Raw genomic sequence first — 11,770 nt, forward strand, 5'->3', positions numbered from 1 at the left:
TGATACACAGTACACAATGTACTGTTATAGTAATAATAATAAGTCTTCTTATATGATAAATATTTTTAATAGTCTTTATAAAAACTATATGCACTGTGTATTAACACAAAATTGTATAACTATACGTTATTACGGATTCTTTTTTACCCAGCCTCTAGCCACTTGTCATTATCCAGTAATAGCAATTTACAGTATTTTAAATGATCTATTTAGCCTGGTCAATGATTAATAACTCAAAAGGATTGAAAGAGATCATGGAAACTGATAACCAGTCAGTATATCATTACAATGATTCCTAAGAGATATATTAAAGGGTGGGTTCACCATTTTTTCAGGTGTCAGGTACCTATACGTGTATTGAAACAGGGTCCGCTTGCTGTAATAATTCCTCCTTATTATCCTGGCTGTTAAAAGATATTTTCCTAATGCAATCTCAGAGCGAAGCGAGACGAGTAAGCGATTAGCACGACGTCCATGTGGTCTCCTTGCATAGCTGAAATGGCTCACTGATTGTGGATGCCATAGCACACTAAGCAATGAAAAAACAAACACAGCTCTAAAACGAGGAATCAAGTGATGGCAGGTTTTATTAAACAATACTGCAGGTTGAACAACACCCAAAAGCCCCCCAACATTCATTTCCATATACAGCAAGTAAACCCTGAAGTTGCTTGACGGAAAAGAGACATAAGCACCTTCTTTGCACGGTCACCATTAATGACCAACCTTCTGGCCTTTGATCCATTTAGAACAGACATATACAATCAATAGTTTCCAGAAACAATTGATGGTTTTGAAAAAGAAACGTATGTATTCTCAGTATAGGGTACTAGAAAGGCTACTGTTTATCCCGTGACTTGTAAAAGGAGTGGAGTCAGTTTCAACACAACTGCTTTGGCTTGTTCTGATGAATGATGGAGAGTCAGGTTGACTTTGTTTTGCTTTCACATAGACATGTTGTTGCATCCACTGTAGCAAATATAATTCAGCGTGCTTGCTCAGCTCTTGCTAGAAAATGAAAGCGATTTATTGCTCCATCAAAAGCTATACAAAAAATCAAAAGCACCATAGACACCATGCACATTCTTCAAAACTTGCTCAGATTTAAAAGCTTGAAGCGTTGCATGAACAGAAAAACATCCAAACCTCATCAAGACTTCTACAAAATGTTGTTTTAAGAAAATAATGTCTATTTTTCCATGTGTAGAGGAATGGGTGTATCCTGTTGGACATACTACATGAGCAGCTCTACACAGTAGGCTGCAGTAGCTCCTGTAGGTGACCCAAAGTGTCTTTCAGGGTGAGAGCCAACGTTTCTGCATTAGTCTCCTCGCAGCAGTTGAAGGCGGTGATGGAGAAGTGGACGTGGTCTGCCTGAGGGTTGTAGCAAATGGCGTAACCGTCAGGAACGAGGGGCCCGAAGCACATCACGCTGTCAGTGTTCGCTGGCACCTGAAGGGGCCGGAGGGAGAACACGAGATAAGGTATCAAGAGAAAGAAAGCTACACAATTATATCTAGAAACCAAGACTTTGGCTGAAAACAATATCACAAGGATTTCCTGATATTGATATGCATTAAATTACAATATGGTGTCATCATCAATAATATTAATATAATAAAAATACAAGTTGTTGACACCAATATTTTGTAAAAAAAAATATTTCAAAAGTATTTGAATAGTAGAACATTAATGCAAGCTGATTTTCAAAACATGGTACCAAATATTTGTCGTTTGTTTTCCTCCAGTGTGAGGAGGTCCTGCTTTTTCTCATATAATAAATGCAGAGTATATTTGGGTTCAAACAAGCTTTTGAAGTCAATAATTTGGGCTGTGGGAACTTGTAATGGGCATTCCAAAAATAAAAATTCAGGTATGTCATAGACCAAACAAAAAAACATTAATTGATAAAGTATTCTGCACATGAATCGGTTATGAAAGTAAAGTAAATTTAGTTGCAGCCCTCGGAGATAACAAGATATGCTCATATCATTCGACATTGCCCAGCCCTTGTTGATATGGAAATCAGAAATGACTAGTTCCTAAAACTGGGTGAAACAATAAGTCACAAGAAAATAAGCAACATTAACAATTCACTTCCATTTCAGTGCCTAGTTAGCCAAGTTAAAAAAAAAAACGTTTGTCTGCTTCATAGATTTAACTGCTCTTGGCATGCCATTAAATACCATACACTATTCACAATGTAAGTATTAAAAGGGACAGAAACCCTCTCAAGGTGGGTTACGGCAAGTTGGCCAAAAGCAGTTCAAATAACATCAAAGCAGACCGATACTTGTGTGTCCTTGATGTCACAAGATCTAACAAAAATCTTCATCTTTTACTAATTAATCTATTAGTGTTGGGTCATTGTTCACTGTTCTGTATGTAAATTAGACGTCTGGATAAAGTGTGAAAAGGTGAAGTGAAGAGAAAAGTGTTGACTTTGATCAAGCAGGATGAATCAAGGGTCACTCACAAACTCACACTATATGCAGCCGCTACCTACATTGTCAATGGATAATAAGACGAAATGTGAAACTAGGACCATAAAAACCACATGAGCTTCTGCTGTCAAAAACACAAACGCAGTCCAATAACTTACTATATAAGTCGGAATGTCATCATAAAAAAAACACAGAAGATAAGCAGCGTGATTGCTGGAAACTTCCAAATTCTATTTTGTTGCCAGTAAATGCTCCACGTCAAGAGCATCACAAGCAGAACAACAGGAAACTGATCACTTGCTAAAGAGCTCTCTTTCGATTCACAATATCCAAAACAAATTCCCACTTCCTGCCGTGCTACAGGGTGGTCACATGTTACTGTGAAGCAAACCAACAGAGGCACACTTTATCACGCAGACACACACACACACCTGCCCCGTTCGGAGTTTCCAGTGTGTTGCGAGGCCGTATGCTGTATCCATGAAGACTTTGGGGATGCTCAGTCCTTCCTCGATGGCCTGCAGCTTGAGCCCCAGCAGGTGGAGGTCTACGCCGTGTCCTTGAAGTACCTGACCAGAGCAGATACATTTTTTTTTAAAAAGACGATATGAAAGAGAAGTGGGCATCAGTTAATAACGGATGACAAAAGAAAGTTGACTTGTTGTTTACCTTAAGAGTCAGAGCTGTGTAGGCATCAACAGCTTCTCTGAACAGTTGGAGCTTGGCCTCTCGCTGCGACACAAGAAATAAAATGAAAACGCACAATGATTACATTTCCTCTCGCTAGTAAACCAACGCAAAGCAAACATCGAGTATGAATCCTTTGTTAGCCACAGCGGAACAATTCACTGGCGCTTCTCACCGTTACGGACGGGTCGTCAAAGGCGAGAATGAACTTGAGCGTCTGATTCGCGGGCGAGCGGATATATTCTGTCCTCCCGCCGCGAAACATCCTCTGGGAGGCGATATCACAGGCAGGGCAGACCTCATCGTGAACTCTACAACAAGAAAGAGCAAGTCGAACAACCTAAACACGGATCATTTCAAGCTTTCGATCTGCGATGTACGTTCCAGGACAAAGCGCACAGAATACAGAAACGAACAACTAATAAATTATTGAATTATTTATTGCCATATCAACCGCAGTTGATTATCATTTTTTGGGGGTTTGGTGCACTCAACAACAAAACACAAGATGACATAACAGGAATAATCACCTTGTGGTTGTATGCCTCAGCAAACCAGTATACAGTTTACTTCCATCTTTGTCCAAAACATCATCACTATTATTATTATTAGTGTGAAATTGTAATAATTAGCCTTGGAACTCTCCAAAAATGTTCTTTGTAAGGTCAGTGACCTTTGACCACCAAATTATAATCAGTTCATATTTGAGTCCAAGTGGGCGTTTCAGTCCAATATGAAGAAATTCCCTCCAGGTGTTACGGAGACGAGAATGGGACAGAGTCCGTGCCTACGTCTGCGCTACACACACACAAACCATTAGATCTCTACGCTTTGGAGATATCGTTTCCATAATGCTATGGTGGATTTAAAACAGGAAGTAGACTGTTGCCAAGGATTCAGTTAATTAACTCTGGATCACAATTTGAGGCTGTTTTTGTAAGTTTGTAAGTTGTTGGTTTAATTGCAGATTTCTGGACATTTATTTGCAGTTTATTCAACTTTTTGTTTTGTTTTTGATGTGCTCTATAAATAACGTGACTTGGTTTTATACTAATTTCTACATTTATTTAACTGTGTTTTACTGGTGAGATAAATTACCTGCCATGGAGGGACAATTAAGTTTGTTCTATTCTAAGTAATGTATAATTGGATAAGCAGGCTGAGGAGAATCTAAAATAGGTGACAATAAAAATATAGTGAGATTCTAATGGATTGCGTCCTTGACGCAAACAATAAAAATAAAACGTTATGTTTTGAATCTGCTGAAGTCAGTCACTGACCTGTAGTAGGCGAGCTGCAGGGCGACCTGGATGAAGGAGTTAGGACTCAGGTTGTGCTGCTTGGGAAGCTCCTTACCAAACTTCTTGAAGTTGAATACGTTCACGTCGAGGTCGTTGATCAGTCTGCAGAAAATGTCAAGTATATTATTTTTCCGAGGTACGTTTTCTAGCTTTTTGTCAACTATCTCATGGCTTTCTTCTTTGAATGGAAGGTTTCATCCTGTCAAGTACACAAGGTGTGATTAAAAAGCCCATTCACTGAAGAAGGTTGTGAGATCTGGCCAAAAGCTCTGGAACATGTCCCCAAGGTCAAGAACAACCCCCTATGTTCAGAATTTGTAAAGCCTGTTCATTTACATTAACTTTAGCACTCATATTACGATATAAAATAAATTACACCTGAATAATTACAGTTGACAATATACACCGATAAGCATTTATGTTTGCTTACAACTACACTATGATGCCAAATATGACTCATTGAAGGCATTTTGAGCTGGGCACTCTCCATCCAGCTCAACTCCTCAGTGCATGGAAGAAAAGGCTTTATTCCTGGACTAGACCTTGGCTACTGGATAATTTACGGCTACTCTGAAGTTGTACACAAGCTGGTGGGAAAGGCCTGAATGACAATAACGACTTCTAAAACCTCTGTCCAACCAATGACGGCTTTCGGTTTTGTCAAGGTCACACTCACAGAGATGATAAACGTGTTTGCCCTCCTGTGGCTTTCTTCTGGGCCAAGTTCACTTCAGCTTTGTTAGTTTTTGAGACTAAAGCAAACGGCTCGCCTACGTTGTGCGAGGCCATTCTTCTCTTATCACGACAGGTAGTCTGCAGAGACTTTACATTTACACTGGAACACTCCCCACTGTTCAGGAGAATAAGTGGGGGAACGTACATGTCGAGGTTCTGCTTAGCGTGCTCTATGTCCCTCTTAATCTCCCGGTCTATGTGAAAGTAGAGCTTCTTGGGCATCGGTAGAGGGACCAGCGGCGCCCTCTTTGGGTCCGGTTTCTCACTGCAGTCAAGAAAACACAATCATTTTCCACCCTATTATTATGGTACATTTTGAGTATGCTGCTTCACTAGTGGGAATCACGGGGCAATGTGGTTTAAAAAGATTACCCATCAGGAATAATTTGTACCTTAAAAGATAAGCAGTCTAACAAATTTGGACCTGCTTCAAATACTATGTGATGTATACAACCCGTAACATGTGATTTTAAGGTGTGTGTGTGTGTGTATATATATATATATATATATATATATATAGAGATGCTGTTGCGGTTTTACATTGAATCCAGTTAAAGCAGCATGTTTTGAAGTGTGCGCCAGCATATGATGATGTCTCTCCTGTCCAACCCTTAATCTTACCAGTACTCGAGGATATGATGCAGCAGTGTCGCTATGGGTGGACCCTCAGCTATGGCTGCTTCATACAGAAGACCCCAGGAGCCGTCCTCGCCCACCACAAACTATTCAAACAAACACACAGACCAAAGTAGCTGCTGCATCAGTCGGTCCTGTGTCACCTCTCTTTGTCCTGTGAGAATGTCGCTGGTGCTCACCTGCAGCGTTTTATCAAACCAGCGGTTGCCGCTGTTGGAGAACGTCCCGCCTCCATGCAGAACCTGTGCTGCCTTACGGCTGGCATACCTGTCAATCAAAGTTGTAACAAACAAAATCCTCACACGGAGAACAAGATCAAGTGACTAGCGGTACGTACATTTACTCAAGCACCGTACTTCAGCACAGTTTTGAGTTACTTTGAGTGTTTGCAATTTTAGAGGCAAATTGTACTTTTTACTCCATTGCATTTATTTGTTATCTATTGATACTAGTACATTTGTTCCATAAAATAACAAATGATATGCTTATATGATTTGATGCTGTACTTTACTAGAAATCTACCCCTAATCAGTTTAAAGTTGGATACACATTGACGTACTACAACATTACAAGGCTCTCACATGAGCACGGTGGTATTATTACACTGCTATTCTGCGTAATGAGTACTTTTAATACTTTCAGTACAATTAGCTGATAATAGTTCTGTATTTACACTGAGGTAACATTTATGATTCAGGACTTTTAAAAAAGGAATAAAAACAACTAACAATTCAAGAGAGACATAAAAATCGGTGTGTCTGAAACAAGCTTCAAACAAGCAGCAACTGCGACGACATTTAAAATGGAGGAAGTGACAAATATACTGTATGTTTTTGCTTGAGAACCAAAAGTCAACAGACGGCACAATGATATCTGAGCACACACAGGATTGAGCAACATATTTAGCAAACAGAAATACATGAGCGTGGCTGACAAGACAGAACGGAGAGAAAGAGTTAGAGTAGGTTGTTTGTGCGAGTGTGTGCGTACTTTTCATCCGATATCCTCATGACCGGAGAATCCAGACACAAGGAGAAAAGACCCGTCTCTATCAGTCCCACAGATTCCTTGTTTAGTTTATCTGAGTCACAAAAAGGAGAAACAAAAACTGAGTATATATATATATATATATATATATATATATATATATATATATATATATATATATAAAAAACATATATACACATTTTGTGCCATATTTCTTACTGTATATACAATTGGCATACAATAAAGCCTGTTTGATCAATAAATAAATGTAAAAACATAGAAGCTTAACTACATTTATCATTTTATTTTCATGATGGCCTTTCTTAAGCAGGTTTCACTGATATTTGATTATAACAGTATTTATATATATATATATATATATATATATATATATATATATATATATATATATATATATATATATATATATATATATATATATATATATATATATATTTAGTAGTGCATGTTGTCCTGTGCTTTACCTCTCAGCAGCCGGTTGTAGGCCTCTCCCCAGGTGTGACGGTGCTCACTGGTCAGGATGCCCATCGGCTCTTTGTCCGTCTTCCAGGACTGAGACCGGATCCTCAACAGCTGGCTGTGGATCTGACTCTCCGTCATGCGGGAGCCGTCGCTGTTGTAAACCTCCAGCTGGAAGAACTGGTAGAAAAAAAAGAGGAGGCCATCTTTGTCACTAAAGACGATTCGATGAGGCGCTCGAGGGGCGAAGCTTTCTATGTTGGTTTGGTGTCACCTGAACTAAACAGTCCTCCACATAAACGTTAATTGCTTTACAAGCTACAGACTGTCGTGTGTCGTTTCAAAGTTGGCATTTTTGGTACCGATTTATTTGACCCATTGGGGCTTCACAAACCACAACCACATGTGCAGTGCTGCTGCAACAATTAGTGGATTAATTCAGAAATTCCTCAACAGAAATTATCCCCAATTATTTTGCTAATACAATTTTTAAGCAAAATAAAGCTGCAATGATTAATTCACGAATAAAATCAGCAGAAAATTGATCGGCAACTATTTTGATAATCGATTGCAATGTGGTACAATAAGCAATCAAGAGTCAGCAACCAGGAAAAGAGAAAGTATAAATCCGACAGTGCCCTCTGTCGTCAACACATTCCCACCTGGTAGTTCCTGACGACTGTGATGTGAGTCGGCGAGCGGCGGGAGCGACCGTGGTGGGCGATGTAGTCGTGTTTGGGGCCGGGGATCCTGCAGGAGGAGAAGAGGAGCGGGTAGAGCTCCATGCACAGGGGCTTCCCTCGCATGTTCTCGACCGGCAGATGGCCGCTGACGGGGAAAGCAGACAGACACGCGTGTCTAGATGTTATTTATGAATAATGTATTTTCACTCTGTTTATTGTCCTAGGAAATGTGGTGGAGAGGGAGTATTCAAGACATTAATACTGCAGTTTAGCCAGAATGGTGGGGTTCTCACTGTCACACATTTTCAGATAACCAGTCATAAATATCCTGATGTGGAAAAGCAAACTATACACACAGCATTTACCCACAGAGACTGTGGGCAAATGCTAAGCCAACATCTCACCACGTCAAATGCATTTGAGACACCGATTGAGCTACCAGCCAGGCTCAAGGATAAAGCACCAATTAGAAACTATTTGTCAACAAATGTTGATATTAATGACAGACTCTAATGACTGTAGCAGGTAATTATTGACGGCTGGTTTCATTTGCTTTTAAAGGGGATGGAATATAACTACGTATGTTTACTTAAGGAGTGTATTTAAGTAGTTTGGCTACTTTATGTGAATAATGGTTCATTTTATGCCACTTTACCCTTCCACAACCACATTTCAGAGTGAAATATTGTACTTTTCCATGTTGTGCATTAAAAAACATGATGCATTGTTTAGTTATATATCCTCATTATCAAGTGAATTTATCGAGTCCTTGAAGGTGTATTTTCTTATAAAAAGCAAAGTTTAGCAGGAATATTTCAACCCGTCTCTAAAAACAAGTTGATTTAAATTAAAAACATTCTTACTGCTCTGCAAAAAAAGGGCTTTGTGACTCAATTATAGACAGAAATGTATTTATACATTTTACTGCTAAACACTTAATAAAGTAGTTAAAATCAGCTCAACCTCAACTGACTAAAACAAAAATTCTGTTTACATACTTAGACACAAGTAATATGCAATACACATTTACACTTTGCGTAGCAAATACTGTTAATGCTGAACATTTGGCTGATAAGCATGAATTTTACTTTTACTGCAGTAAAAAATGGGACTACTTTTTCCACCACTGCTCTTATAACACGTAACCTCTAAAACATCAGAAAGATTAGCCAACTGATTAAAGTGTCAAACTTACGTTTTGATTTTGGCCTTGAAATCCAGAACTGCTGCTATGAGTTTGGATGCGAACCTAAGTGGAGACAAACATGTTGTTTAAATATGCCACACAGTTGGTTGCCATGTCATGACGGAGGAACTGTAGTAAGTACTAAAAGTAAAAAGACGGCGATTTGGAACCCAGCTATAACATCCAAATATAAAATGTGGATATTTAACTTGTTTTGCTGCATACGGCTATGAGCAACTTTCCTAGGAACGAGCAGGGTGCCTTTATACATTCATGTTGTCTGTCTAGATCACATTGAAGGGCAACATCCTGGCCAAGTGTTTACACTGGAAACAAAGACACAGCACTAAAATAAACACATTGAATTGTGTCTGCTTTGACTGAACTACCATGTGTTTAGCTCTCTGCTGAACTCACTGTGCTGGGACTTTGTTGCCAAATCAATTTAATGATTATGAAAATCTGCAGATGGACGCAGCCTCTATTACAGCCGAGTGCTTATCAAAGATTACAGCATCGGCTATTTTGAAAATGTTTCCGGCATATTTCTTCCCCGGATGTTTTCCCCACTGTGTTGTTGTTGTTGTTGTTGTTGACTCACACTAGCTGGCTCCTCCAGCCATTATAATCTCTCCTGGGCAGAGAGATGGCCGGGTTTGAGTGCACAGGCAGCGGCTGTCTGCTCTCCAGGTACGCCCACTGCACCCACCAGGGTGAGATCTACACACACACACAACAATAAATATGTTCAAAGAGTATAGAGGGAATCAATGTAAGCTGGGCAGATTGTATGCATGACACAGTACTAGAAATGTGATTCATTCATTCAGTCATTGTACATTTCTGATCCATTATAAAGAAAGTTTTTTTCAGTTGGTTTGTTTACACATTCGCAAAATACCTCAGAAGCCTGTTAAAAGGTTTCCATGAAACCTACATTTTCTCAGAAATTACTGGAGGTATTTGAATGAAAGAAATGTATAATTGTGTATTTTAATGCAGGTTTTCTTTTTGCTGAATGTTTTTACTGTGAAGCACTTTGTAACTTTTGTTTTAAAAAGTTCAATACATCCTTCCCATTCCAGACTCAAACACAGACCCAGTTCTTGGTGTGCCTGGCTCTCTTCTCCAACGCCTTCTGCAGCCGTGCGCCGAGGCCACCCGGGCTGCCGAACTCCTGCACCATCCGGCGGGTGTGGCTGAGCTCATCCGGGGGCAGCAGGGGCTCCAGGGTGCTCAGGTAGCCCTGCAGGGTCTGGACCAGAGGCGGCACCGGCTGTGGGGGCACGGAGGAGAAGAAACACGGCTCCTGCCTCCACCAGACCTGGAGGAAGAGGGAGCCGTTTTTAAAAAAGGGTTCCGCAGGACTGAATATGCATTTAATGCCCTGCAAACTCCCCAGCATTTAGGAGTTATGACCTAGTTAGTAAAGTGTGACCACGGTGCAGGGACAGCCATGAAAGTTTGACAATAAAAGCAGGACACTGCTAAGGGCGTATCAAGGAAATAGGAAGTGTGGAAGGTGTGACTTGAGGAAACATGCTCAGCTGCCCCGTCGCTTTAATAAACACACTGTAAGAAGGAATACAGGACAACATGTCGACACTTACGGCTCGTTAGTTTAACTCTAAAATCCGAAAAGCAGCTCACCCGAGACAGCCATGCTCTGTAGGTTGCTGGTTGGATGTTCCTCAGAATCATGTTTCCTTACAACCAGGAATTCACTCCGTGTCGCCTATATGTCCCAACGAGACGCTTTTTAGCGATATATCCTGTCAACTTTTGTTTGGGTGCAAAATCTCCGCAGAAACTGTGAGCCAGAATAAAGAAGGACAAGAGGGCCCTCGTACTACTACTTCTTCATGGTGGACGGAGATAAGAGAGTCGTCGTCACTCCACGGCTCCTAGTTTGAAAACATCAGTGCACGCGGTCAAAGTCAGTCCCCCGTCGTCTTTTGTTGTGTTCCCTCAAACTGGGCGAGCGTGCAGAGACTCACGTACTTGACCGAATTTACGTGACAAGCCCGCACACGCGTTGACGTAAAAGTATTTCTGTAAACGGCTACGTCACCGAGCCTCAAAACGTCGTGTGCAATACTGCATCTCACCGCAGCGTGTCGCTGTTACAACTCACGATGACAAGGGCAGTTTAGGGGTTTACTTGCTTTTTAAAAAACTCCATTCCCTACAATACAACAATGGTGGAGGAAGTATTCTGATCCGTTAGTAAAAGTATGTAAAGTACAAGCAGGAAAATGTACTCCAATTATTAAAAGTGAAAAATACACCATACGTGTATATATTTATTTATATATATATATATATATATATATATATATATATATATATATATATATATATATATATATATATATATATATATATATATAGTGGTGACAAATAGCCTGAGTTTTTTCTTATTTTTGACCTGTTAAAGAGTAAAACAAAAAGCTAACAAAAAGTAACTTTTTTGTTTAAATTGTTCCTCCTGTAATCTGCTTATTTAAAACATACTTATTAAAAAATATGTCTTCAGAAAAAAATGGGAATTTTAATGTATTTTCTGGCAATCTCCATTTGTTTGTTGAGGATACAATAGAACATTATGGTGAGATTGTTTTTTAAAGCTGG

At 39.8% G+C, this 11,770-nt stretch overlaps 1 protein-coding gene across 1 annotated transcript; it reads right to left on the minus strand.

Moving 5' to 3' along the window:
• Positions 1-569: 569 nt before the first annotated feature.
• On the minus strand, positions 570-11,214 carry cratb (carnitine O-acetyltransferase b). Its single transcript, XM_034544523.1, has 15 exons — positions 10,790-11,214; positions 10,239-10,463; positions 9,741-9,859; positions 9,149-9,202; positions 7,933-8,098; positions 7,276-7,450; positions 6,794-6,884; positions 5,983-6,070; positions 5,789-5,889; positions 5,313-5,432; positions 4,412-4,534; positions 3,307-3,442; positions 3,114-3,176; positions 2,876-3,013; positions 570-1,452 (listed from the first exon to the last, which is right to left on the minus strand). Exons 1-15 carry the CDS (start codon positions 10,838-10,840, stop codon positions 1,249-1,251), a joined length of 1,854 nt encoding a protein of 617 aa, XP_034400414.1. The 5' UTR covers positions 10,841-11,214; the 3' UTR covers positions 570-1,248.
• Positions 11,215-11,770: the final 556 nt, after the last annotated feature.

This window comes from Cyclopterus lumpus, chromosome 11 (genome assembly GCF_009769545.1).
Source record: "Cyclopterus lumpus isolate fCycLum1 chromosome 11, fCycLum1.pri, whole genome shotgun sequence".
In the NCBI taxonomy this organism is placed as follows: domain Eukaryota; kingdom Metazoa; phylum Chordata; class Actinopteri; order Perciformes; family Cyclopteridae; genus Cyclopterus; species Cyclopterus lumpus.

What these genes read in the sequence shown, in the direction of transcription:
- cratb (XM_034544523.1), bottom strand. Translation starts at nt 10,840, where the DNA reads ATGATTCTGAGGAACATCCAACCAGCAACCTACAGAGCATGGCTGTCT. An exon ending in GCTAAGCAGAACCTCGACAT is followed by an intron (nt 4,535 to 5,312) that starts GTACGTTCCCCC and finishes CATTTTCTGCAG; the next exon opens with ACTGATCAACGACCTCGACG. An exon ending in TTGACGACCCGTCCGTAACG is followed by an intron (nt 3,177 to 3,306) that starts GTGAGAAGCGCC and finishes CTTGTGTCGCAG; the next exon opens with CGAGAGGCCAAGCTCCAACT.